Source organism: Nipponia nippon, unplaced genomic scaffold, assembly GCF_047370975.1.
Source record: "Nipponia nippon isolate SJK-2023a ecotype South Korea unplaced genomic scaffold, ASM4737097v1 scaffold_52, whole genome shotgun sequence".
In the NCBI taxonomy this organism is placed as follows: Eukaryota; Metazoa; Chordata; class Aves; order Pelecaniformes; family Threskiornithidae; genus Nipponia; species Nipponia nippon.
In genome coordinates this window covers 263,460-289,875 of record NW_028262372.1, presented here as the reverse complement: position 1 = coordinate 289,875, position 26,416 = coordinate 263,460, and the positions used below count along the sequence as shown (strand labels likewise).

Genomic DNA, 26,416 nt, shown 5'->3' with positions numbered 1-26,416 from the left:
CGCGGCGCGGTTTTAATTCCAAGCGCTTTTAATTCCCAGCGACCCCCCCCCCCCCTCCCCCGAAGACGCGGCCCGGGAGCGGCGGGGAAATGGGTGAATAAACCGGGAAATCGGGGCTGGGAAAAAGAGCGCGAGGGCGGCGGTGGCGAAAGTGCGGCCGGCGGTTGCGCGCCGCAGATTCGCCACCGCGGCCCGGCGGCGTTTCGCCGACCCGCGCGCGGGCGCGTTTTCCCGTTGGGGCGTTTTAAAGCAGTTTTTTTTTTTTAAATTTTTTTTTTTTTGGTGTTTTTAGGGTGTTTTTTGGCGGGGGGGGCAGGGAAAAAGTGAGGGGAGGCTTCGTGTGGAAAGTGCGGCGCGGCGGCGCGCATGCGCGGGGCCTCTCGCGAGAGTTCGGCCGTTGGCTCCGCCCCCTCCTCTCCCCGCCCGCCCGCCCCGGTCTGCGGCGGCGGCGGCGGCGGCGGCGGCGGCTCCGGTCCCGGCCCCCGGCCCCGGCCCCGGCCCCGCTTCTCCGGTTCCCCGTTTCCACGGCCCCGGTTCCGCCTCGGCCCCTTCGGCCCCGCCGCTCTCCCGCCCCGCGGAGGGAGGCGGCGGTGGCGGCGGGAGCGGGAGGCGGGCAGGTGAGAGCGGGGCGGGGGGTGAGGGGACATGGGGGGGGGGGGGGAGCTGAGGAGAAGCTTGGGGGTCTGAGGGGGGTCGGGGACTGGGGGGGTGGGGGGCTCTGAGGGGGAGTTGGGGGGCTGAGAGGGGACGTGGGGGTCTGGGGGGTCTTGGGGACTGAGGGGGTGAGGACATGGGGGTCTGGGGGTGGGGGGACAAGGGGGGTCCTGGGGGGCTGAGGAGGGGGACATGTGGGGGGCTGAGGGGGGACTGGGGGGTGTGGGGGGGGGAAAGGGGGATTTGGGGGGCTGAGGGGGGTCTGGGGGGGACAGGGGGGTCCTGAGGGGGGACTGGGGGGTGAGGGGGGGAAAGGGGGATTTGGGGGGCTGAGGGGGTCTGGGGGGGACAGGGGGTCCTGAGGGGGGTCCTGGGGACTGAGGGGGTCCTGAGCGGGGGGACACGTGGGGGTCTGGGGGGGACGGACGGGGGGTCCTGGGGGGGTGAGGGGGGAAGAAGGGGACTTGGGGGGCTGAGGGGGGACTGGGGGGATTTGGGGAGCTGGGGGGGGCAAGGGGGGTCCTGGGGGTCTGGGGGGTCCTGGGGACTGAGGAGGGGGACGGGGGGTCCTGGGGGGCTGAGGGGGGGGGCAGGGGGGTCTGAGGGGGGTCCTGGGGGTCTGGGGGGTCCTGGGGACTGAGGAGGGGGACAGGGGGGTCCTGGGGGTCTGGGGGGGACGACAGGGGGGTCTGAGGGGGATTTGGGGGGCAAGGGGGGTCCTGGGGGTCTGGGGGGGTCCTGGGGACTGAGGAGGGGGATGGGGGGGTCCTGGGGGGGGACAGGGGGGTCTGAGGGGGGATTTGGGGGTCTGGGGGGGTCCTGGGGACTGAGGAGGGGGATGGGGGGTCCTGGGGGGATGGGGGGGGGCAGGGGGGTCTGAGGAGGGATTTGGGGGCTGGGGTGGGGGGTCCTGGGGACTGAGGGGGTCCTGAGCGGGGGGACTCGGGGGGGGGTGTGTCTGAGGGGGGACGACACAGGGGGGTCTGAGGGGGATTTGGGGGCGCAGCGTGACCCCGCCCCCCCCCCCCCCCCCCCCCCCCAGTGTAAATGAGGCAGCATGGAGCCGGAGGCGGGGGGTGAGAGCCAGCGGGTGCCCAGCGTCCCCTGGCGCAGCTACAAGCTGGTGGTGGACCCCGCCCTGCGCCGCGCCCCCCAGAAGGTCTATCGCTACGATGGCGTCCACTTCAGCGTCCCCGTGAGTAACGAGGCGCCCGACGGGGGGTGGGGTCCCGCGCCGGGGGCGCCCGGGTCTTTCGGGGCGCCCCATAGGTGCGTGGGGCCCCCTATAGACATACAAGGTATCCTATAGGTGCACGGGGTGCTCTATAGATCTGCGGGGCGCCCCGTAAGCACCCAGCAGGCGCCCCTATGGGTGCGCCGTCGGGGGGGGGGGTGCCCGCGTGGGGGGGTTGTAGGGCGCCGGGGGGCTTCACGCGTGGGGCATGGGGCTCTTACAGACGCGCGCGGCACGCTATAGGCGTCTGGGGCGCCGCGTAGGCACCCCACAACGAGGGGAGCTCTCCTATAGACGCATGGGGTGCTGTCAGGGGTACTTTGGGGTGCGCGTGGGGTCTCGGGTCCCTCTAGGTGCCCTATAGATGTGTGGGGTGCCCTATAGAGAGCTGGGGTGCTCCATAGGCGCCTCACAACTATCGCAGCTGCCCTATAGATCTATGGGGTGGCACCAGGAGGGTTTTGGGGTGCACAGGGGCTTCACACGTGGGGCTTTGGGTCCTTCAGGGTGCCCTATAGGTGTCCGGGGTGCCCTATAGACACCCCGCAACCGTTATAGGTGCCCTATAGATCTATGGGGTGGTCTCAGAGGTGGTTTGGGGCGCGTGGGGGCTTCACACGTGGGGCTTTGGGTCCCTCCGGGTGCCCTATAGAGATCTGGGGTGCCCTATAGATATCTTAGGTGCCGTATAGATCTATAGGGTGGGTTCAGAGGTGTTTTGGGGTGCATGGGGGCTTCATGTGTGGGGCTATGGGTCCCTCAGGGTGCCCTATAGAGATCTGGGGTGCCCTATAGATCTATAGGGTGGCTTCAGAGGTGTTTGGGGCGCGTGGGGGCTTCGCATGTGGGGCTTTGGGTCCCTCAGGGCGCCCTATAGAAATCTAGGGTGCCCTATAGATATCTTAGCTGCCCTATAGATCTATAGGGTGGCTTCAGAGGTGTTTTGGGGCGCATGGGGGCTTCGCATGTGGGGCTTTTGGTCCCTCAGGGCGCCCTATAGAGATCTGGGGTGCCCTATAGATCTATAGGGGGGGCTCAGAGGTGGTTTGGGGCGCACGGGGGCTTCACGCGTGGGGTCTGGGGTCCTCAGGGTGCCCCGCAGATGCGTGGGGTGCCCCATAGACCCCCCCCAGTACCAGAGCTGCCCGTGGGCTGGGCTTGCGGCTGCTCCGGGTCCCTCGCCCGCGGGACCCCACGTTTTTCGGGGCGCCCCCCTCCCCCCCCCCCTCCCCCGCAGGACTCGGGGTACCCCCCGGCGGGCGCCGTGCAGGACCCCCGTCCCCGCCGCATCTGGGCGAAGCACCGCGACCTCTCCTTGCCCGTCCCCAAGTTCAAGGTAAGGGCGAGGGGGATTTGGGGGGGTCCCGCGGGCCCCCCCCCCCCCGCCCCCGCCCTCGTTAACCCGAAGGCCGCCCGGCAGCTGGACGAGTTCTACGTGGGGCAGATCCCGCTGAAGGAGGTGACCTTCGCCCGGCTGAACGACAACGTGCGGGAGGCGTTTTTAGCCGAAATGTGTCGGAAATACGGGGAGGTGGAGGAGGTGGAGATCCTGCTGCACCCCAAAACCCGCAAGCACCTGGGGCTGGCCCGCGTCCTCTTCGCCAGCACCCGCGGCGCCAAGGAGACCGTCAAGCACCTCCACAACACCTCCGTCATGGGCAACATCATCCACGCCCAGCTCGACATCAAAGGTGGGAGCCCCCCGTCGCGCGCTCAGGGGGAGGGGGGGGCGCGGCGGTGCCCCCCCTCCCCCCCACCCTTTTTTTTTTTTTTTTTCTTTTTATTCCCGAAACCCCCTTTTTTTTTTTTTTTTTTTTTTTTTTTGTCGTTCTTCCCCTCTCTCAGGGCAGCAGCGGATGAAGTACTACGAGCTGATCGTGAACGGGGCCTACACCCCGCAGACGGTGCCCACCGGCGGCAAGGCGGCGGGGGACAAGGCGGAGGCGGTACGGGGAGGGGGGGGTGGGGGGGGCGTTTTGGGGTGTCCCTGAGCTGCGGCGTCCGTCCCCCCCCCCAACAGGGCCATTTTTGGGTGCCTTTCCACCCCCCCCCACTCCAGGCTGTTTTCACCCCAAAACGGAGCCATTTTGGGGCTCCCCCAAAGCTGTTTCTCCCCACGGAGCCGTTTCGGGCCCCCCAATATGTTTTCACCCCAAGATGGAACCATTTTGGGCCCCCCCAATGTGTTTTCACCCCAAAACGGGGCCGTTTGGGGGCTCCCCCAATCCCGTTTCCCCTTATGGACCCATTTTGCCCCCTTCCCGATGTGTTTTCACCCCAAAATAGGGCCGGTTTGGGCCCCCCCACTTTGTTTTCACCCCAAAATGGGGCCATTTCCCCCCAGCACCATTTTGGTCCCCCCGCAATCTGTTTTCACCCCAAAATGGCCTCATTTTTGCTTCCCTAATCTGTTTTCACCCCAAAATGATGCCATTTTTGCCCCCCCAATCCATTTTCACCCCAAAATGGGCTCATTTTGCCTCTCCAATCTCTTTTTATCTCAAAATGGGGCCATTTTTGCCCCCCCAATCCTTTTTCACCCCAAAATGGACCCATTTTTGCCCCCCCAATCCTTTTTCACCCCAAAATGGGCTCATTTTGTCTCTCCAATTTCTTTTCATCTCAAAATGGGGCCATTTTTGCCCCCCCCAATGCATTTTCACCCCAAAACGATGCCATTTTGGCCCCCCGCAATCGGTTTTCACCCAAAAACGGGGCCATTTTGGGCCCCCCCCAGGCCGTTTTCACCCCAAAACGGGGCCGTCCCCCCCCCAGCACCGTTTCGGCCCCCCCTGACCCCCTTTTCCCCCCCGCAGCCGCCGCCGCCGCAGCCGGAGCCTCGCCGCCGCCTCTCCTCCGACAGCGCCTTCGCCCCCGCCCCGGGCAACGGCGCCCCGGACCCCCCCTCGGGGGGGGGCTACGGCCCCTTCCCCGCCCCGGCCCCGCCCTTCGCGCCCCCCTACGCCGCCGAGGGCCCCCCCTACGCCGGCAGGTGAGTGCCGCCGCGCCGCCATGCTGCCGCCGCGGAGGGGGGGGGTCCTCGCTCGCTGCCCCCCCCCCCCCCCCCGCCTCCCCGATTTTTCCAGGCACCCCTTCGCCCCGGAGCCCTTCGCCCCGCGGCGGCCGGAGGGGGGCTTCCCCCGCCGCGCCCCCCCCGCCGGAGCCTTCCTCCCTTACGCCTACGACCCCCCCGGCCGCTACCCCCGCCAGCCCGCGGCCACCTCCTCCTCCTCATCTTCCTCCTCCTCCTCCTCCCGCCGCCGCCACCGGCCCCCCCGCGAGGACGAGCCGCCCCCCCCTCCCTCCTCCTCGTCCTCGTCCTCTTCTTCCTCGTCGTCGTCGTCCTCCTCCTCCTCCTCCTCCTCCTCCTCCTCCTCCTCCACGCCGGCGGCCGCTTTCCCGGCGCCCCCCGCCACCCCCCCCTCCTACCCGGGGGGGGACCCCTACTTCGGCCCCTTCGGGGGCTCGGACCCCCCGGCCCCCCCGGAGCGCGATTACCGCCCCCTCCCCGCCCCCGAAACCTTCGCCGCCAACTCCCTGCCCCCCACCGAGCTGCTGGCCCCCGCCGAGCCCCCCCCGCCCCTCCTCCTCCTCCCCCCGCCCCCCCGCCGCCCCCCCCGCCGCCCCCGCCCCGGGGGGGGTCCCCGGCCCCCGAGGCCACCCCCGAGAGCGTCCCCTTCGCCCAGCACAGCAGCCTGGACTCCCGCATCGAGGCCCTGCTGAAGGAGCAGCGCTCCAAGTTCTCCTTCCTCCCCCCCGAGGAGGAGGAGGAGGAGGAGGAGGAGAAGGAAGGGGGGAAGCAGGACCCCCCCCGCCCCGCCGCCCCCCCCTCCCCCTTCCCAAACGCCCCCCGCCGCCGCCGCCGTCGCCCCCCCGGCTCGCGACAGCCCCCCGCCGCCCCCCGCCCCCGCCGGCCGCCGAGGGGGAGCCCCCCGGGCCCCCCGCCGCCCCCCAGCCCAGCGCCGGCGGCCAGGAGGCGGCCCCCCCGCCGGGGGCAGCGGCCCCGGGACCCCCCGAGTCGCCCAAGGCCAACGGGCAGGAGCGGGTAAGGGGGGGCCGCCATTTTGGGGGGGTCCTGGGGTGCCTGGGGGCTGGGGGCTGCCGTTTGGGGGGGGGTTGGGGGTCTCTGGGGGTGGGCTCTGCCGTTTGGGGGGTCCTGGGGGCTGGGGTTGGGGTTTTGGGGGGTTTTAGGGCGCCTGGGGGAGGTTTGGGGTGTCGGGGGGGGGCTGCCATTTGGGGGGGGGGGTTGGGGGTCTCTGGGGGTGGGCTCTGCCGTTTGGGGGGTCCTGGGGGCTGGGGCTGGGGTTTTGGGGGGGTTTAGGGCGCCTGGGGGGGGGGGTTGGGGTGTCGGGGGGGGGGGCTGCCATTTGGGGGGTCCTGGGGGTCTCTGGGGGTGGGCTCTGCCGTTTGGGGGGTCCTGGGGGCTGGGGCTGGGGTTTTGGGGGGTTTTAGGGCGCCTGGGGGGGGTTTGGGGTGTCGGGGGGGGGGCTGCCATTTGGGGGGGGTTGGGGGTCTCTGGGGGTGGGCTCTGCCATTTGGGGGGTCCCGGGGGGGGGTTAGGGACTGGGCTCTGCCGTTTGGGGGGGTCCTGGGGGCTGGGGTTGGGGTTTTGGGGGGGTTTAGGGCGCCTGGGGGGGGTTGGGGTGTCGGGGGGGGCTGCCATTTTGGGGGGTCCTGGGGGTCTCTGGGGGTGGGTTCTGCCGTTTGGGGGGTCCTGGGGGTTGGGGTCGGGGGTTTTGGGGGAGCTGGGGGGTCCTGGGGGTCTCTGGGGGTGGGTTCTGCCATTAGGGGGGGGGGTTGGGGTCTCGGGGGGGGGGGGGGGGCTGCCATTTTGGGGTGTCGGGGGTGGGCTCTGACCCCCCGCCCCCCCCCAGGCCTCGCAGCCCTCCTCGGGGGAGGACATGGAGATCTCGGAGGACGACGGGGACGAGCCCCCCCTGCCGCCCCCGCCGCCGCCCTGCCCCCCTGCCCCCCGCCCCCTTCCCCCGCCCCCCGAGCCCCCCCGCCCCCCGCCTTCCCCCCCAGCCCCTCATGGCCGTCGCCCTGCCCCCCCCCCGCCCCCTGGGGGATTTCGGGGCGGGGGGGCCCCCCCCGGCCCTCTACGAGCTGCTGGGGCGGCTGGGGGGGCGCTGGGGGGGGGGCCCCGCCTCCTTCCAGCTGCAGACCCAGCTGCTGAGCCGCCTGCGGGCGGCGGCGGCGGCGGCGGGGGGGGGCGGCAAGGCCGCTTTCGGGACCCCCCCTTCGCCCCCCACTTCCCCCTGCCCCCCATTACCCCCCCGCCGCCTTCGCCCCCACTTCCCCCCCGCCGAGGAGCGGCCCCCGGCACCGACCCCCTCCCCCCGCCCCCGCCGCCCCCCCGCCGCCCCCCGAGCCCCCCGGGACGGGGGTTTTGGGGGGGGGCCCCCCCCCGAGCGGCGGCGGCGGGGGGGGGCCGGTGGAGGGGGTGCTGGCGGCGCTGGTGCAGGAGATGAAGGCGACGATGCAGCGCGACCTCAACCGCAAGATGGTGGAGAACGTCGCCTTCCGCGCCTTCGACGCCTGGTGGGAGCGCAAGGAGGAGCAGGTCAAGGTGGGGACCCCCCCCACCCCCCAGCGCCCCCGTTCCCCCCCCGTTCCCCCTAAAATCCCCTATTCCCCCCCCCCCAGCGCCCCCAAATCTCCATCCACACCCCCCTGGAGCCCCCCAGCGCCCCCAAATCCCCCTCCGGATCCCCCAAAACGCCCCAAATCCCCATCCAGAGCCCCCCAGCGCCCCCAAATCCCCATCCGGACCCCCCAAAATGCCCCAAATCCCCATCCGGACCCCCCAACCCCCCCAGCACCCCCCTTGCCCCCCAATCCCCCCAGCGCCCCCAAATCCCCCTCCGGATCCCCCAAAACGCCCCAAATCCCCATCCAGAGCCCCCCAGCGCCCCCAAATCCCCATCCGGATCCCCCAAAACGCCCCAAATCCCCATCCAGAGCCCCCCAGTGCCCCCAAATCCCCATTCGGACCCCCCCAATGCCCCCCTTCCCCCCAAATCCCCATCCGGACCCCCCAAAATGCCCCAAATCCCCATCCGGACCCCCCAAACCACCCCCCAGCACCCCCCTTGCCCCCCAATCCCCCCAGCGCCCCCAAATCCCCATTCGGACCCCCCAATGCCCCCCTTCCCCCCAAATCCCCATCCAGACCCCCCAAAATGCCCCAAATCCCCATCCGGACCCCCCAAAATGCCCCAAATTCCTATCTGGACCCCCCAAACCCCCCCAGCACCCCCCATTGCCCCCACATTCCCCCCCAGCACCCCCAAATCCCCAGCCGGACCCCCCAATGCCCCTCTTCCCCCCAAATCCCCATCCAGACCCCCCAAAATGCCCCAAGTCCCCATCTGGACCCCCCAAAACCCCCCCATTCCCCCCAAATCCCCATCCGGACCCCCCAGCGCCCCCCACCATCCTCCCCCACCCCCCCCAGCCCCCCATCCCGTGGGGCGGGGGTCCCCCGTTCCCGGCAGGGGGTTGACACCCCCCCCCCCGCCCCCCCCAGCCCTTCCAGACGGCGGCGCGGCAGCGGGAGGAGGAGAAGGAGCGGACGAGGCCGAAGGAGCCCCCCGCCCTCCTCTCCCTCGTCGACTGGGCCCGGGGGGGGGGCGCCGGCCTGCGGGGGGCCCTGCGCCTCCCCTCCTTCAAGGTGAGCCCTGGGGGGGGGTACGGGGGGGTTGGGGCTCCCCATCTTTGGGGTGACCCCCTTTTGGGGGGGTTATGGGGTCCTGGGGGGTGTAAAGGGGTGCTGGGGCTCCCCATCTTTGGGGTACCCCCATTTTGGGGGGGGTTATGGGGTCCGGGGGGGTTATGGGGGCCGGGGGCCCCCCCCCTTTGGGGTGACCCCGTTTGGGGGGGGTTATGGGGTCCTGGGGGGGGTTATAGGGTGCCTGGGGCTCCCCATCTTTAGGGTGACCCCCTTTTGGGGGGGTTATGGGGTGCTGGGGCTCCCCATCTTTGGGGTGACCCCATTTTTGGGGGGGTTATGGGGTCCTGGGGGGTTATGGGGTGCCTGGGGCTCCCCATCTTTGGGGTGACCCCCTTTTGGGGGGGTTATGGGGTCCGGGGGGGTTATGGGGTGCTGGGGCTCCCCATCTTTGGGGTGACCCCCTTTGGGGGGAGTTACAGGGTCCTGGGGGGTTATGGGGTGCCTGGGGCTCCCCATCTTTAGGGTGACCCCCTTTTGGGGGGGTTATGGGGTCCGGGGGGGTTATGGGGTCCTGGGGTTCCTCATCTTTGGGGTACCCCCATTTTTGGGGGCATTATGGGGTCCTGGGGGGTATAAAGGGGTGCAGGGGCTCCCCATCTTTGGGGTGACCCCATTTTTGGGGGGGTTATGGGGTCCTGGGGGGTGTAAAGGGGTGCAGGGGCTCCCCATCTTTGGGGTGACCCCCTTTTGGGGGGGTTACGGGGTCCGGGGGGGGCAGTGGGGCGCTGAGCCCCCCTTTTTCCGAGGCCAGCCCCTTTTGGGGGGCAGGCACCGAGCCCCGGGGGTCCCCCACCCCCTGACCCCCCCCTTTTCTCCCCCCCCCCCCAGGTGAAGCGGAAAGAGCCCTCGGAGCTGGGGGAGGGGGGGAGGAGAAGCGCCCCCGGCCCCCCACCCCCCCGAGGAGGACGAGGACGGTGAGTGCCCCCCTCCCCCGCCCCCGGGGGTGCCCCCCGCCCCCTAACGCCCCCTTTGCCCCCCTCCCCCCCCCAGAGAAGGAGCCCCCCCGGCGCCCCCGGCCCGAAGCCCCCGGCAAGCGGCGGAAGCTCTTCTGCCTGGACAGCGAGGGCGAGGAAGCTTCCGAGGAGTCTTCCTCCGGCAAGGTGGGACCCCCACCCCCCCCCCCGGGGACCCCCGGGACCCCCCCGGGCCCCCACCCCCCCCCCTGCTCCTGCCTCCCCCCCCCAGGAGGACGAGGAGGAGGAGGAGGAGGCCGAAGAAGAGGAGGAGGCGGCGCAGCAGCGGCGGCGGCGGAGGAGACCCAAGGGGGAGCCCCCGGACGGGGAGCGCGGGGGCACCCAGGAGCCCTCGGACGGTGGGGACCCGGGGGGGACATTGGGGACACGGGGAGGGGACACTGGGGGGGACAGGGGGGATTGGGGATATTGGGGGGACATTGGGGACCTGGAGGGGGGACAGGGGGGATTGGGGACATTGGGGGGACATTGGGGACCTGGAGGGGGGACACGGGGGGGACATTGGGGACACTGGGGGGGACAGGGGGGATTGGGGACATTGGGGGCACATTGGGGACCTGGAGGGGGGACACGGGGGTTTGGGGACATTGGGGGGACATTGGGGACCTGGAGGGGGGACACGGGGGGGACATTGGGGACACGGAGGGGACACTGGGGGGGACAGGGGGGATTGGGGACATTGGGGGACGTTGAGGACACGGGGAGGGGACACGGGGGAGGGACGGGGGGATTGGGGACATAGGGGGACATTGGGGACATGGGGGGGGACATTGGGGACTTGGGGGGACAGGGATCGGGGATGGGGGGACATGGAGGGGACGCGGGAACGTGGGGGGACAGGAGGGGCCTGGGGACACGGGGGGGGCGCGGGTGCCATCGCCTCGTGTCCCCGCAGAGGAGGAGGAGGAGGAGGAGGAAGCGGCGCCCAGCGAAGGCTCCTCCAAGTTTTCCCTCTACGAGGGCTCGGCGGGGGGCAGCGCCTCGGCCAGCAGCTCTTCCTCCCCCCCGCCCTCCTCCTCCTCCTCCTCCTCCTCTTCCTCCTCCTCCTCCTCCTCCTCCTCCTCTTCTTCCTCCTCCTCCGAGGACGAGAGCGCCGCCGAGGACCCCCCTGCCCCCCCGCGGCCCCCCACGCCCCAGCCGGGTGAGTGCCCCCCCCCCCCCATTTTGGGGCTCCCCCCCCGTTTTGGGGTCCCCCCGCTGACCCCCCTCTCCCCGCAGCGCCCCCCGCCGCCGCCGCGCCCTCGTCCCCCATCCCGCTGCTGCCCCCCCAAGAAGCGCCGCAAGACCGTGCCCCCCGGCGAGGAGACCCCCCGGCGCCGCCGCCGCCCCCGCCGCTGCCGCCACCGCTGCCCCCCGGCACCGGCACCGGCACCGCCGCCCCCGCCCGGCCCCCCCGCCGCCGCCGCCGTCGCCCCCCGCCGCCGCGACCCCCCCCGGCCCCCGCCGCCGCCGCGGCCCGTCTGCAACCTGCCGGCCGACCACGCTTCCCTGGTCAAGAGCTGGGCCGAGGACTCGGGGGGCGGCGGCGGCACCGGGGTCCCCCCCCGGCGCCCCCCGCGCCGCCCGCCCCCCGCCCGCCCCCCCGCCGAGCGGCTGGGGGCCACCTCGCTGCTGGAGCTGGCCCGCGGCCCCCAGCCCGGGGGGGACCTGGCGGTGCTGGCCACCATCGCCCTCAGCCGGGGGGGCAGCGAGGAGGAGGAGGAGGAGGAGGAAGAAGAAGAGGAGGACGACGAGGAGGAGGAGGATGGCGGCGGCGGCGCCCCCCCCGCCCCGGCGGCCGCCCCGCCCCGCGACCCCGCCGTCCTGCTGGAGCACAACTACGCCATGCCGGTGCGGGCCGGGCCCCCCGCCGCGGCCCCCCCGAGAGCCCGGCGGCCGCCCCCCACCCCGCCGAAGCCCTGCGGCTGGAGCCGGCCGCCGCCGAGGTGCTGGAAGCCCCCGAGGAGGTGGTGGTGGAGGCCCCCCCCGAGGCGGAGGGGCCCCCCGCGCCCCCCCTGCCGCCCCCGCCCCCGCCGGCGGCCCCCCGCCGCAAGCGGCATCGCCCCCCGCCGGCGCCCGCCTCCTCGGGGTCCAGCGAGAGCGAGGAGGAGGAGAGCAGCAGCGAGGAGGAGGAGGAGGAGGAGGACGAAGAGGGGGCGCGGCGATGGCTGCGGCCCCGCGGGCCCCCCCCGGCCCGGCGCTCCCCCCCGCCCCGCTCCTTCGCCCCCCGCAGCGAGTTCGAGCAGATGACCATCCTCTACGACATCTGGAGCGCGGGGCTGGACGCCGAGGACATGCGGTTCCTGCGCGTCACCTACGAGCGGCTGCTGCAGGAGGATAGCGGCACCCACTGGCTCAACGACACCCACTGGGTGCACCACACCGATATCCTTCCGCGGGCGGGGCGGCGGGCGCGAAGGGTCGCGGGCGTTGGGCGCGATGGCGGGGTGGGGATGGGCGTCGGGGTCGTGAGCGTTGGGTGCGTTGGCAGTGGGGGGGTGGGGGGTGGACGTTAGAGTCGTGGGCGTTGGGCGCGTTGGCGTTGGGGATGGCGGGATGGGGGTTGGGGTCCAGGGCGTTGGGTGCGTTGGCGTTGGGGACGTGGGGATGGGGGTTGAGGTCAAGGGCGTTGGGTATCGTTGGCCTTGGGGACATGAAGAGGGGCGTTGGGGACATGGGGATGGACGTTGGAGTCATGATTGTTGGGTGCGTTGGCGTTGGGGGCATGGGGAGGGGCATGGGAGTCATGGGTGTTGGGTATCGTTGGCGTTGGGGGTGTAGGGATGGTCGTTGGGGTCAAAGGGCGTTGGGCGTGTTGGCGTTGGGGACGTGGGGAGGGGTGTTGGGGTCGAGGTTGTTGGGTATCGTTGACGTTGGGGATGTGGGGAGGGGTGTTGGGGTCGAGGTTGTTGGGTATCGTTGACGTTGGTGACGTGGGGAGGGGTGTTGGGCTCGAGGTTGTTGGGTATCGTTGATGTTGGGGACGTGGGGATGGGTGTTGGGCTCGAGGTTGTTGGGTATCGTTGACGTTGGGGACATGGGGATGGGTGTTGGTGTCGAGGTTGTTGGGTATCGTTGACGTTGGGGACGTGGGGAGGGGTGTTGGGATCGAGGTTGTTGGGTATCGTTGACGTTGGGGACGTGGGGAGGGGTGTTGGGGTCGAGGTTGTTGGGTATCGTTGACGTTGGGGACGTGGGGAGGGGTGTTGGGGTCGAGGTTGTTGGGTATCATTGACGCGGGGGTCAAGGACGTTGGGTGCGTTGGCTTTGGGGACGTGGAGACGGGCGTTGGGGTCATGGAGGTGGTCACTGAGGTCATGGTTGTTGGGTACGTGAGCACCGGGGCCGTGGTCGCTGGGTGTTGGGGTCACGGGGACGGGTGTCGGGGACGCGGTCGTTGGGCGTACGAGCACCGGGCGCACGGAGATGGGTTTGGGGACGCGGAGGCGGACGTTGGCCCCTTGACGGTGGCACTGACGAGGACGAGCAGCCCGCGGCGGCGGCGGCGGTGGCCGGAGGCGCGGGAGCACCGGACCGGCAGCGCCCGCAGCGAGGGCTACTACCCAATCAGCCGGCGGGAGAAGGCGCGCTACCTGCACCCCTGCCCCGCCCCCCCCCAGGACCCCGACGCCCCCGACACCCAGGTAAGGGCGCGGGGGGGACGGCGGCCCGGCGGGCGGCCCCCCGCCGCGGCCCCGGCCCCGGCCCCACGGCGCCTGTCCCGGCAGGGCCCCAACCGCGTGCTGTCGGAGCGGCGCTCGGAGCAGCGGCGCCTGCTGAGCGCCATCGGCTCGGCCGCCCTCCTCGACAGCGACCTGCTGAAGCTCAACCAGCTCAAGGTGGGGGCGGGGGCGGCGCCGGGCCCCGTCCTGGTGGCTCCCGTGTCCTGGGTGTCCTCCGTGTCCTGGGTGTCCTCCACGCCACGCTCGTGTCCTCCGTGTCCCCGTTGTCCCTCTTGCCACGCCCACGTCCTCCATGTCCTGGGTGTCCTCCACGCCATACCCGTGTCCTCCGTGTCCCCGTTGTCCCTCTTGCCACGCCCACGTCCCCTGGGCCGTGTCCCCAGGGCCACCGGGGTGTCCCCCTGGACGTCCCCAGGGGTGCCCCACCGGTGACGTGCGTGTTGTCCCCGTGTGTGTCCCCCCCCCCCCCCCAGTTCCGGAAGAAGCGGTTGCGGTTCGGGCGGAGCCGCATCCACGAGTGGGGGCTCTTCGCCATGGAGCCCATCGCCGCCGACGAGATGGTCATCGAGTACGTGGGGCAGAACATCCGCCAGGTCAGCCCCGCCCCCCGCGCCTCCCACCGGCCCCCGAGCACCCCGTGGCCACCTCCACCGCCCCGGGGACCACCAAGGAGCCCGTGGCCACCTCCACCGCCCCGGGGACCACCAAAGAGCCCGTGGCCACCTCCACCGCCCCAGGGACCACCAAGGAGCCCGTGGCCACTTCCACCGCCCCGGGGACCACCAAGGAGCCCGTGGCCACCTCCACCGCCCCGCGGCCCCCGAGCACCCCGTGGCCACCTCCACCACCCCAGGGACCACCAAAGAGCCCGTGGCCACTTCCACCGCCCCGGGGACCACTGAGCGCCCCGTGGCCACTCCACTGCCCCGCGGCCCCCGAGCACCCCGTGGCCACTCCACTGCCCTGCGGACCACCAAAGAGCCCGTGGCCACCTCCACCGCCCCGGGGACCACCAAGGAGCCCATGGCCACCTCCACCGCCCCGCGGCCCCCGAGCACCCTGTGGCCACCTCCACCACCCCGGGGACCACCAAGGAGCCCTTGGCCACCTCCACGGCCCCCGAGCACCCTGTGGCCACCTCCACCGCCCCGGGGACCACCAAGGAGCCCTTGGCCACCTTCACCGCCCCGGGGACGACTGAGCACCCCCTGGTCCCCTCCCACCACCCTTGGTGGCCACCAAGGACCTCGTGGTCCCCTCCCATCTCCTATGGTGGCCACCAAGGACCCCCTGGTCCCCTCCCACCACCCTTGGTGGCCACCAAGGACCCCCTGGTCCCCTCCCATCTCCTATGGTGGCCACCAAGGACCTCGTGGTCCCCTCTCATCTCCTATGGTGGCCACCAAGGACCCCCTGGTCCCCTCCCATCTCCTTCGGTGGCCCATCTCCCTGGTGCCCTCCCCGCCCCCGGCGACCCCCAGGCCCCTCCCCCACGTGCCGGCGTCCCCCCAGGTGGTGGCCGACATGCGGGAGAAGCGCTACGTGCAGGAGGGCATCGGCAGCAGCTACCTCTTCCGGGTGGACCACGACACCATCATCGACGCCACCAAATGCGGCAACCTGGCCCGGTTCATCAACCACTGCTGCACGGTGAGCGGGGGTCCCCGCCGCGGCGTCCCCGGCCGCCGGCGCGGCGCTGACCGCCTCCCCTCCCCCAGCCCAACTGCTACGCCAAGGTGATCACCATCGAGGCGCAGAAGAAGATCGTCATCTACTCGAAGCAGCCCATCGGCGTCAACGAGGAGATCACCTACGACTACAAGTTCCCCATCGAGGACACCAAGATCCCCTGCCTGTGCCGCACCGAGAGCTGCCGCGGCACCCTCAACTAGCCCCGGGCCGCCCGCCGGGGCGCCGCTGGGCTGGACGGGGCCGCCGCCGTTGGGGCGGGGCCACCGCGGTTGGCGTGAGGTTGCCGCGTCGTCGCCACGGTTGACGCGGGGCCGCTGCGGTTGGCGTGGGGCCGCCGCGGTTGGCGTGAGGTTGCCGCCGCGGTTGACGTGTCATCAGCACGGTTGACGCGGGGGCACCACGGTTGGGGTGGGGCCACAACCGTTGGCGCGGGGCCACCGCGGTTGGCGTGAGGTTGCCGCGTCGTCGCCACGGTTGACGTGGGGCCACTGCGGTTGATGTGGGGCCACTGCGGTTGGCGTGAGGTTGCCGCGTCGTCACCACGGTTGACGTGGGGCCACTGCGGTTGGCGTGGCACCACCGTGGTTGGCGTGAGGTTGCCGCCGCGGTTGCCGTGTCCTCGCCACGGTTGGCTTGAAGCCAGGTGGTTGGCGTGTCACCACCGTTGGCGTGAGGTTGCCGCCGCGGTTGGCGCGTTGTCGCCGCGGTTGACGTGTTGCCATGGTTGGCGTGAGGTTGCCGCCGCCGTTGGCGCGTTGCCGCCGCGGTTGACGTGTTGGCGTGAGGTTGCCACCGCGGTTGGCGCGTTGCCGCCGCGGTTGACGTGTTGCCATGGTTGGCGTGAGGTTGCCGCCGCGGTTGGCGTGTTGTCGCCGCGGTTGACGTGTTGCCATGGTTGGCGTGAGGTTGCCGCCGCCGTTGGCGCGTTGCCGCCGCCGTCGATGTCACCAAGGTTGGCGCGGTTGGCGTTGGCGTGGTTGGCGTGAGGTTGCCGCGGTTGACGTGAGGTCATCGAGGTTGGCGCGAGGCCGCTGCTGGAGCTGACGTCGCGTCACCGGGGCTGGCGCGGCGCTGCAGTCGGCGTGATGTCACTGCGGTCGACGCCTTGCCGTGGTTGGCGCGAGGTCCCTGCCCTTGGCGCGACGGTGACGTCACGCTTGCTATGACATCACATGGTTGCCGTGAGGTCACCACTATTGCTGTGATGTCACCACGGTTGCCTTGACACCACCACCGTGCTTGCCATGATGTCGTCACCATGGTCGCCGTTGGGTCGCCAGGACACCGTTGCCGTGATGTCGTCGCCATGATGTCGCCGCCGCGCCCTCGAGTCGCCGCGACGATGTCGCTGCCGTGCTTGCCGTGATGTCATCGCCACGGTCGCCGTTGGGCCGCCGGGGCACCGTCGCCGTGACGTCACCGCCGTGATGTCACCGCCACGCCCTTGAGTCGCCGCGCCGCCGCCGCGCTCGCCGCGCCATCCCCCCCCCCCCCCCCCCCCGCCCTTGCCTGGCCTCCCCCCGCCTCCCCCCCACCGTGATATGGCGGGGGTGAGCGCCGTGACATCACCGCGGCCGCCGTGACATCACCGCGGCCCCTCCCTTTTCCCCCGGAGAAGGCTCTTTCTTCCTTGGCTGTTTCTTGTAGAAACTCGGGGCGGGGCCGGGGGGGGGGGGGGGCGAGACCCCCGGGGGGGGGGGGGGAGGGGGTCCCGCCCCGCCCCCCGCCCCTCCCCCGCCCCCCCCGGGGCCTCCCCTCCCCCCGGCTCTGTAAATCCCCCCCGGGGGGGGGGCGACCCCTGTAAATGCCCCCCCTGTACATATGTTGATACGGGGCGCCCCCGGGCCCCCCTTTTTATAAAGTGGCCACCGAGCTTTGAGCCGCCTGCGCCCCGGAATCGGGGGGGGTCCCCGAAATTGGGGGGGGGGGGGGGGGGGGCCTGGGGTCTGGGGGGGCCCTGAGATTTGGGGGGGTCCCCGAAATTGGGGGGGGGGAAGGGGGGTCTGGGGGGGGGTCCCTGAAACCTGGGGGGCCCTGAGATTTGGGGGGGGGGCCCTGAAACCTGGGGGGCCCTGAGATTTGGGGGAGGTCCCTGAAACCTGGGGGGCCCTGAGATTTGGGGGGGGGGGGGGCCCTGGGGTCTGGGGGGGCCCTGAGATTTGGGGGGGTCCCTGAAACCTGGGGGGGTCTCTGACATTGGGGGGTCCCTGGGGTCTGGGGGGCCCTGAGATTTGGGGGGGGGTCCCTGGGTTCTGGGGAGGTCCCTGAAACCTGGGGGGGCCCTGAGATTTGGGGGGGGGGTCCCCGATATTTGGGGGGGTCCCTGAAACCTGGGGGGGGGGGGGTGCTGGGTCTGGGGGGTCTCTGACATTGGGGGGTCCCTGGGGTCTGGGGGGTCCCCGATATTTGGGGGGGGGGGGGATTCCGGGGTCGGGGGGTCCCCGGGGTCTGGGGGGAGACCCCGGTGTTTGGGATTGGGGGGCAGGGGTCTGGGGGGGTACCCCAATATTTAGGGTCTGGGGGCCCCCCAAAATCCGGGGGGGGCAAAATCCTGGGGGGGGGTCGCGGCGTTGGGGGGGTCCCAGGATCCGGGGGGACCCCAAGCTCGGGGGGGGGGTGGCGGCGTTGGGGGGGGCCGAAATCGGGGGGGAGGCGGCGTTGGGGGGGCCCCGGGCGTCCGGGGGGAGGGCGGGAGGCGGAGCCAGGGGGGCGTGGCTAGACGGGGGCGTGGCTTTATGTGCGAGCCAATGAGAGCGGAGCGCGGGGAGGGCCCGCCGAGGGGCGGGGCTTCGGTGGTGGGGGGGGGGCGTGGTGTCGCCAGGCCCTGCCCTCCCACCGTGCGTGGGGGGCGTGGCGCCGGCAGGCCCCGCCCCGGAAGAGGGAGCGTGGCGGCGTCGCGCCGTTGCCACAGCAACGGCGGGTTGGGCGCCGGCGGGGTAGGCCGCGGCCGCCACGGCGGGGGGAACCGGGGGTCCGGGGGGGTCCCGGGGGGTCTCGGGGGGGTCGGGGGGTCTCGCGGGGTCCCGGGGGTCGGGGGGGGGGGGGGAGACCCCGGCCCCCACATCCCGAGGGGGGGGGGCCGAGGCGCCCGGGTAGGCCTCACCCCCGGGGCGGGCCCAGGCCTCGCTCTAGGCCTCACCCCTCCCCCCCCCCCCGCCCTTTTCCCGTCACATGGCTCCCCTCCCCCCCCGGACGTCATCGTTTCCCCCTCCCCTCCCCCTCCCCCCTTCCCGGACGCCCCGGTCCTTCCCCCCCCCCCGCCCCCACCATCGGCCTTGGCCCCGGGCGGCCCGGCCCCTCCCCCTCCCCGGGGCGGCGCCCTCGGGGCCGGGAGAGAAAAGGGGCCCCGGGCCGGGGGGAGGGGAGGGGGCGCCGGGAGGATGGAGCCGCCCCCCGGGGACCGCGACCCCCGCCCCGAGCCCCAGGTACCCGCGGGGGGAGGGGAGGGGAGGGGAGGGGAGGGGAGGGGGCGCCCCCGAGGCCCGGGTCCCCGGGGGGGGGGGGGAGGGGAAGTGGCTGGGGGGGGGGAGGGGAAGGGGAAGGGAGGGGACCCGGGCGTCCGGACCCACAACTCTGGGGGCCTGGGAGCCCGGACCCACTTCTATAGGGGACCCAGGAGTGCGGAGCCACTTCTATAGGGGAGTTGGGAGCGTGGAGCCACTTCTATAGGGGGTTCAGGAGCGTGGAGCCACTTCTATAGGGGACCCAGGAGCACAGACCCACTTCTATAGGGCACCAGGGAGCCCGGACCCACTTCTATAGGGGACCCAGGAGTGCGGAGCCACTTCTATAGGGGAGTTGGGAGCCCGGACCCACTTCTATAGGGGGTTCAGGAGTGTGGAGCCACTTCTATAGGGCACCAGGGAGTCCGGACCCACTTCTATAGGGGACCTGGGCATCTGGGACCCACGTCTATAGGGGACCCAGGAGTGCGGACCCCCGTCTGTAGGGTGCTCAGGTGTCTGGACCCACATCTATAAGGGCCCAGGAAATCCAGACCCAGTTCTATAGGGCACCAGGGAGTCCGGACCCACGTCTATAGGGGGTTCAGGAGCCCGGACCCACGTCTATAGGGGAGTTGGGAGTCCGGACCCACGTCTATAGGGGACCTGGGCATCTGGGACCCACGTCTATAGGGGGTTCAGGAGCGCGGACCCGCTTCTATAGGGGACCCAGGCATCCGGACCCACATCCCTTGAGCTATAGGGGGGACCCAGGTGCCCGGGGTGCCCCCGTCGTGGGGTGACGGTGCCGGGGGTGCCCACGGTGGGTGACAGCGGTGCCGGGGCAGCTGGTGCTGGGGGTGACGGTGCTGGGGGTGCCTACGGTGGGTGACGGTGCCGGGGGTGCTGGTGCCATGGGTGCTGGTGCCGTGGGTGCCCACGGTGGGTGACAGCGGTGCTGTGGGTGCCGGTGCCGGGGGTCCCACGGTGGGTGACAGCGGTGCTGGGGGTGCCGGTGCCGGGGGTGCCCACGGTGGGTGACGGTGCCGGGGGTGCCCACAGTGGGTGACAGCGGTGCCGGGGGTGCCGGTGCTGGGGGTGCCGGTGCCGGGGGTGCCCACGGTGGGTGACGGTGCTGGGGGTGCCCACGGTGGGTGACGGTGCCGTGGGTGCCCACGGTGGGTGACAGCGGTGCTGGGGGTGACGGTGCTGGGGGTGCCGGTGCTGTGGGTGCCAGTGCCGGGGGTGCCCACGGTGGGTGACGGTGCCGGGGGTGCCCACGGTGGGTGCCGGTGCCGGGGGTGCCCACGGTGGGTGACGGTGCCGGGGGTGCCCACAGTGGGTGACAGCGGTGCTGGGGGTGCCGGTGCTGGGGGTGCCGGTGCTGTGGGTGCCGGTGCCGGGGGTGCCCACGGTGGGTGACGGTGCCGGGGGTGCCGGCAGGGGCTGGTGTTCGTGGTGACGGGCGGCTGCGGGTTCCTGGGCTCCCACCTGGTGCGGCTGCTGCTGGAGCAGGAGCCCGAGCTGCGGGAGCTGCGCGTCTTCGACCTCCGCATCGACCCCGCCGTCCTCCCCCCGCAGCATGGTAGGGGTCCGGGGGGTCCGGGGGGTCCAGGGGGTCCGCGGGGTCCGGGGGGCACCCAAGCACATGGGGAGACCCCCCCCCCCCCCATATCCAGGGGGGTCCCGGGGGTCTGGGGGGTCCCAGGGGGGTCCCGGAGGTCTGGAATGGGACCCAGGCATCCAGGGAGACCCCCACCCTGTATCCAGGGGGGTCCCGGGGGGGGGCCCGGGGGTCGGGGGGTCCCAGGGGGGTCCCAGGGGTCCCAGGGGTCTGGGGGGTCCCAGGGGGGTTCTGGGGGGTCCCAGGGGGTCCCGGGGGTCGGGGGGTCCCAGGGGAGGTCCCAGGGGGTCCTGGGGGTCCCGGGGGTCCCAGGGGTCTGGGGGGGTCCCGGGGGGTCCCGGGGGTCGGGGGGTCCCAGGGGGGTCCTGGTGGGTCTGGGGGGGTCCCAGGGGTCTGGGGGGTCCCAGGGGGGTCCTGGGGGGTCCCAGGGGGTCCCGGGGGTCGGGGGGTCCCAGGGGGGTCCTGGGGGGTCCCGGGGGTCGGGGGGTCCCAGGGGGTCCCAGGGGTCTGGGGGGGTCCCAGGGGGGTCCTGGGGGGTCTGGGGGGGTCCCGGGGGTCGGGGGGTCCCGGGGTGTGGGGGTGACCCCCCGCTCCCCGTGGCAGGGCAGCGCGCGCGGGTGCGGCTGGTGCAGGGGGACGTGGGGGACGCGGGGGCGGTGGGGCGGGTGCTGGCGGGGGCCCACGCCGTGCTGCACGCCGCCTCCCTCGTCGACGTCTGGGGCCGCGCCAGCCCCGAGGCCATCGCCCGCGTCAACGTCCAGGGTCAGGGGGGGCTGGGGGGGCCGGGGGGGCTATGGGGCGCGTTGGGGGTCTGTGGGGTGACCTGGGGGTCTTCGGGGGGCCGGGGGGCTATGGGGCGCGTTGGGGGTCTGTGGGGTGACCTGGGGGTCTTCGGGGGGCCTGGGGGGCTGTGGGGCGGGTTGGGGGTCTGTAGGGTGAGCTGGGGGGCTATGGGGGGCCTGGGGGGCTATGGGGCAGGTTGGGGGTCTAGAGGGTGACCTGGGGGGCTATGGGGGGCCTGGGGGGCTGTGGGGCGGGTTGGGGGTCTGTAGGGTGACCTGGGGGGCTATGGGGGGCCTGGGGCGCTATGGGGGGCTGTGGGGGGTCTATGGGGGGTCTATGGAGAGGGTTGGGGGTCTATAGGGTGAGCTGGGGGTCTGTGGGGGGCTATGGGGGGCCTGGGGGTCTATAGGGTGACTTGGGGTTCTATAGGGGGCTGTGGGGGTCTATGGGGTGGCCTGGGGGTCTATGGGGCACCAGGGGGGCCCGGGGGGCTGTGGGGTGGGCTGGGGGGCAGCTGGGGGGTGTATGGAGTAGTCTGGGGGGGCTACGGGGGGGTCTATAGGGCAACTGGGGGGGGTTAGGGGGCAGCTGGGGGTGTCGGGGGGCACGGGGAGGCTGTGGAGGGGTCTGGGGGGGGGCTGTGGGGCTGGGGGGGGCTGTGGGGCTGGGTGTGGGGCTGGGGGCCCCCCGCTGACCCCCGTCCGTGCCCCCCAGGGACGAAGAACGTGATCGCGGGCTGCCAGGCGCAGGGCGTGCGCTGCCTCGTCTACACCAGCAGCATGGAGGTGGTGGGGCCCAACACCCGCGGGGACCCCTTCCTGCGGTGCGGACCCCCGCTGCCCCACGGCGACCCCCGCCTGCCCCACGGCGACCCCCAACTGCCCCACGGCGACCCCCCGCTGCCCCACGGCGACCCCCGCCTGCCCCACGGTGACCCCCGCTGCCCCGCGGCGACCCCCGCCTGCCCCACGGTGACCCCCGCTGCCCCGCGGCGACCCCCGCCTGCCCCACGGCGACCCCCGCTGCCCCACGGCGACCCCCGCCTGCCCCACGGCGACCCCCGCTGCCCCACGGCGCGACCCCTGCGTCCAGGACCCCCGACCTCGCCCCGCTCCGAGCCTCCCCCCCCCCCCCCGCCATCTCCACCCCAAAGAGGGGCTGGGGGGGGGGGGAGGGGGGTGTCTGCCCCCCGCCCCGGGCAGGGCGTGTCCCCCCCTGACCCCGCCCCCCTGCCCCACCCCAGGGGGGACGAGGACTCCCCGTACCCGGTCCGGCACACGGAGCCCTACCCCCTCAGCAAGGCCCAGGCCGAGCGGCTCGTCCTGGAGGCCAACGGCAGCCCCGTGAGTCCGGGGGTCCCGGGGGGTCCGGGGGTCGGGGGGGACTTGGGGGTCCTGGGGTTTGGGGGGGACTTGGGGGTCCGGGGGGTCCCAGGCCCCCGGGGACCCGAGTCGTGGCCGGCAGGTGGCCGGGGGCGGCCGGCTGGTGACGGTGGCCCTGCGCCCCACGGGGATCTATGGGGAGCGGCACCCCCTGATGGCCCAGTTCTACCGGCGGGGGAAGGCGGCCGGGGGGTGGCTGCCCCGAACCCTCCCGCCCCACGCCGAGCACGGCCGCGTCTACGCCGGTGAGCCCTGCCCCACGGCCGCCCCACGGCCGCCCCACGGCGCCCTCCGCCCCGGAAACGCCCGTCTCCCCTCGAGCCCTGCCCCACACCCCCTCCTCTGCCCCACACCCAGCCCTATATCCTCCCCCCCGGCCCCACACCCCCTCCTCTCCCCCACCCCACACCCCAGCGCTTCCCTGCCCCATGCCCAGCCCCACACCCAGCCCCACATCCTTCCCTCCACCCCACACCACTCTATACCCTGCCCCACACCCTGCCCCATACCCAGCCCCACAGCCTGCCCCGCACCCTCTCCTGCCCCATACCCAACCCTATCTGCTGCCCCACACCCAGCCCCACATCCTTCCCTCCACCCCACACCCAGCCCCATGTCCTTCACCCCACACCCTGCCCCACGCCCAGCCCCACACCCAGGGCTCCCCGCCCCACGCCGCGCCCCACACCTCCCTCCCCCCCGCCCCCCGCAGGCAACGTGGCCTGGATGCATGTGCTGGCGGCGCGGGCGGCTCGCCAGCGCCCGGCCTCGGTGGCCGGCGAAGTTTTCTTCTGCTACGACGCCTCCCCCTACGCCGCCTACGAGGATTTCAACATGCTGCTGCTGGGGCCGGCGGGCCTGCGCCTGGGCGGCCCCCGGCCCCCGCCGGCCCTCCTGGCCCTCCTGGCCCACCTCAACGCCGGGCTGCGGGCCCTGCTGCGGCCCCTCTGCCCCTACACCCCCCTCCTCAACCCCTACACCCTGGCCGTCGCCTCCACCCCCTTCAGCGTCCGCACCGACAAGGCTCAGCGCCGCTTCGGCTACCAGCCCCTCTTCTCCTGGGAACAGGCTCGCCGGCGCACCGTCAGCTGGATCCGGCAGCTCGACGCACCGTGAGTCCCCGGGGCTCCGTCCCCCGGCTCCGGTCCCGGTCCCGAGCGCGGTCCGGGGCGGGTTTCGCCTCCCACCCCGATCCCGGGTGCGATCCAGGCCGGGTCTTGGCTCAGACCTTGATCCTGAGTGCGATCCAGGCCAGGCCTTAGCTCAGATCCCAATCCCAGATGGGATCCAGGCCGGGTTTCGGCCCCATCCCCAATCCCGGGTGCGATCCAGGCCGGGTCTCAGCTCAGACCCTGATCCCGGATGGGATCCAGGCCGGGTTTCGGCTCCCACCCTGATCCTGGGTGCAATCCAGGCCGGGTCTTGGCTCAGACCTTGATCCTGAGTGCGATCCAGGCCGGGTTTCGGCTCCCACCCTGATCCTGGGTGCGATCCAGGCCGGGTCTTGGCTCAGACCTTGATCCTGAGTGCGATCCAGGCCGGGTTTCGGCTCCCACCCTGATCCCGGGTGCGATCCAGGCCAGGCCTTAGCTCAGATCCCAATCCCAGATGGGATCCAGGCCGGGTTTCGGCCCCATCCCCAATCCCGGGTGCGATCCAGGCCGGGTCTTGGCTCAGACCTTGATCCTGAGTGCGATCCAGGCCGGGTTTCGGCTCCCACCCTGATCCCGGGTGCGATCCAGGCCAGGCCTTAGCTCAGATCCCAATCCCAGATGGGATCCAGGCCGGGTTTCGGCCCCATCCCCAATCCCGGGTGCGATCCAGGCCGGGTCTCAGCTCAGACCCTGATCCCGGATGGGATCCAGGCCGGGTTTCGGCTCCCACCCCGATCCCAAGAGCGATCCAGGCCGGGTCTTAGCCCAGAGCCTGATCCAGATGGATCCAGGCCGGGTTTTGGGCCCGATCCCGGTGGATCCAGGCCGGGTTTTGGCCCTGATCCAGGCCGGGTTTTCCCCCCCCCCCAGCTCCAGCTCCGAGCCCTGATCCAGCCCGGGCCCCGCCGGCCCCGCCCCCGGCCTCGCCTCCCATTGGCTGCAGCCAGGACCACGCCCAGGATCCGCCTCCGGGTTTCCCCCCCCGCCGCTTCATCACCGCGCTCATTTGCATCTCATTATCCCTGCCGCCAATTAAAGGAGCCTCCCGCCCCCAGCCCTGTGTCTGCGTCCTCCCTTGGGGGTGTGGCCGGGGAGGGAGGGGCGTGGCTGGGGAGGGGCGTGACCAGGCGCTGGGCCCCACCCACCCCCGGAGGGGGCGGGGCTTGGGCCTCCTCTGCGCCTGGGCCCCGCCCACGCTGCCGCCGGGCGCAACAATATGGCCGCTGAGCACACCGACATGGCCGCCGGGCGCACCAACATGGCCGCCGGGCGCAACAACATGGCCGCCAGGCACGGTGGAGAAGGCGGGGGTGAAGGCAGCGGCGGCGAGGACAAGATGGCCGCCGTGCGTGGCCACAAGATGGCCGCCGGGCGGAGAGTGAGCGGCAAAACCAAGATGGCCGCCTGGCCCCACCCCGCTGAGGAAAGCGGCGCCCTCGTGTGGATGGACGAATCGGACGCGGCCGCCCGGCCCCACCCCAGCCACGAATCCAAGATGGCCGCCCGGCGCCGCCCGACCCCCGGCGCCAACATGGCCGCCTCCTCCCTGCCCGCCCTGCCCGCGCCCGGCGGCCATGACGGGCGCGGCCGCTGGCAGGCGTGGCGGGGGGCGGCGGCCATGTTGGCGGTGGGGGAGGGGGCCTTCCTGTGGGCGGTGCTGTGGCGGCAGCTGCCCGCCGTGAGGGCCGTCCCCATTGGCTGCCGCCTGCCCGCCGCCCCCTGCCCGCCCGCGCCGCCAAGATGGCCGCCCTGCTCGGCATCGCCGCCTCTGCCGCCGTCTCCCTCGTCGCCGTCATGGCCGCTGTGGGCGGGGACGGGAAGGGGAGGGGCACGCCTAGGGCGGCCATCTTGGAGTGGGCGGAGCCGTGGGCGGCCATCTTGGTATGGGCAGCGGGTGGCCATCTTGGGGTGGGCAGGGGTGAGGGCGGCCATCTTGTGGGCAGGTGGAGGGCGGCCATCTTGGGGCGGGCAGGGCTGAGGGCAGCGGATTGGCTGGGCCGAGGGCGGCCATCTTGGGGCGGGCAGGGCTGAGGACAGCGGATTGGCTGGGCCGAGGGCGGCCATCTTGGGGCGGGCAGGGCTGAGGGCAGCGGATTGGCTGGGCCGAGGGCGGCCATCTTGGGGCGGGCAGGGCTGAGGGCAGCGGATTGGCTGGGCCGAGGGCGGCCATCTTGGGGCGGGCAGGGCTGAGGACAGCGGATTGGCTGGGCCGAGGGCGGCCATCTTGGGGCGGGCAGGGCTGAGGACAGCGGATTGGCTGGGCCGAGGGCGGCCATCTTGGGGCGGGCAGGGCTGAGGGCAGCGGATTGGCTGGGCCGAGGGCGGCCATCTTGGGGCGGGCAGGGCTGAGGACAGCGGATTGGCTGGGCCGAGGGCGGCCATCTTGGGGCAGGCAGGGCTGAGGGCAGCGGATTGGCTGGGCCGAGGGCGGCCATCTTGGGGCGGGCAGGGCTGAGGGCAGCGGATTGGCTGGGCCGAGGGCGGCCATCTTGGGGCAGGGAGGGCTGAGGGCGGCCATCTTGGGGCAGGCAGGGATTAGGGCGGCCATGTTGGGGCGGGCAGGGCCAGACTGGGCTGCCTCCGGGAGGACCAGTGGCCCCACTGGGTGTGGTCCCCACACCAGTTGCGTCACTGGAGCCCTGGGACGGCCTCGCTGGGGCGGTCACACCAGACTGGCTCCTTGGCGGCCATCTTGGGCCGCTTTACCGGGGGCCCATACCGGCCTGGCCTGTCGGGGAGCATCGGTGGCCAAATTGGGCTGGGCAATGAGACCAGTGGTGGCCAAACGAGCTTCTCGCCGGCGGCCATCTTGGCCTGGCAGCCAGCGCCCAAGCTGGGCAGCCATCTTGGCTCGGTGCCCCCGCTTGGACGGCCATCTTGGCTTGGGCCCAGGGTGGGAGGCGGTAGCCATGAGCCAGTTCACCACCGGTAGCCATCTTGTGTGGCTGGCGGCCATGTTGGGTTGCTTCTCCCCCTGGGAGCGCTTGGGCGGCCATCTTGGATCGGTCAGCGGCAGGAGACCACCGTGGCATCGAGCGGGCGAGCTGGTGGCCATCTTGGATCGGGCGGCGCATCTCGGAC

At 72.5% G+C, this 26,416-nt stretch overlaps 2 protein-coding genes across 4 annotated transcripts; both read left to right on the top strand.

The window, feature by feature from the left end:
* The first annotated feature begins 312 nt into the window (after window positions 1-312).
* SETD1A (SET domain containing 1A, histone lysine methyltransferase) lies at window positions 313-16,640 on the top strand. The gene is given in 25 exon segments (XM_087735053.1): window positions 313-617; window positions 1,697-1,849; window positions 3,126-3,224; window positions 3,309-3,579; window positions 3,734-3,834; window positions 4,705-4,880; window positions 4,975-5,275; window positions 5,278-5,727; window positions 5,730-5,933; window positions 6,763-6,878; window positions 6,880-7,138; window positions 7,140-7,457; window positions 8,418-8,561; window positions 9,450-9,480; window positions 9,483-9,515; window positions 9,518-9,535; window positions 9,612-9,721; window positions 9,810-9,933; window positions 10,491-10,736; window positions 10,835-11,959; window positions 13,049-13,218; window positions 13,303-13,413; window positions 13,731-13,850; window positions 14,770-14,907; window positions 14,976-16,640. Coding segments are annotated over 24 exon segments (4,977 nt in total). The 5' UTR covers window positions 313-617; window positions 1,697-1,711; the 3' UTR covers window positions 15,150-16,640.
* A 1,006-nt stretch (window positions 16,641-17,646) lies between these two features.
* Window positions 17,647-24,389, top strand: HSD3B7 (hydroxy-delta-5-steroid dehydrogenase, 3 beta- and steroid delta-isomerase 7). Of its 3 annotated transcripts, none has more exons than XM_087735132.1 (8): window positions 17,662-17,885; window positions 19,836-19,977; window positions 20,620-20,778; window positions 21,514-21,622; window positions 22,043-22,142; window positions 22,264-22,426; window positions 22,894-23,293; window positions 24,206-24,389. In XM_087735132.1, the coding sequence occupies exons 1-8, from the start codon at window positions 17,685-17,687 to the stop codon at window positions 24,222-24,224; spliced, it is 1,293 nt and encodes a 430-aa protein (XP_087591258.1). In that variant the 5' UTR covers window positions 17,662-17,684; the 3' UTR covers window positions 24,225-24,389. The 3 variants fall into 3 exon arrangements, with proteins under 3 accessions (XP_087591260.1, XP_087591258.1, XP_087591259.1); XM_087735133.1 differs by lacking the exon at window positions 17,662-17,885 and adding an exon at window positions 18,198-18,374; XM_087735134.1 differs by lacking the exon at window positions 20,620-20,778 and having other exon boundaries at window positions 17,647-17,885.
* The last annotated feature ends 2,027 nt before the right edge of the window (window positions 24,390-26,416 follow it).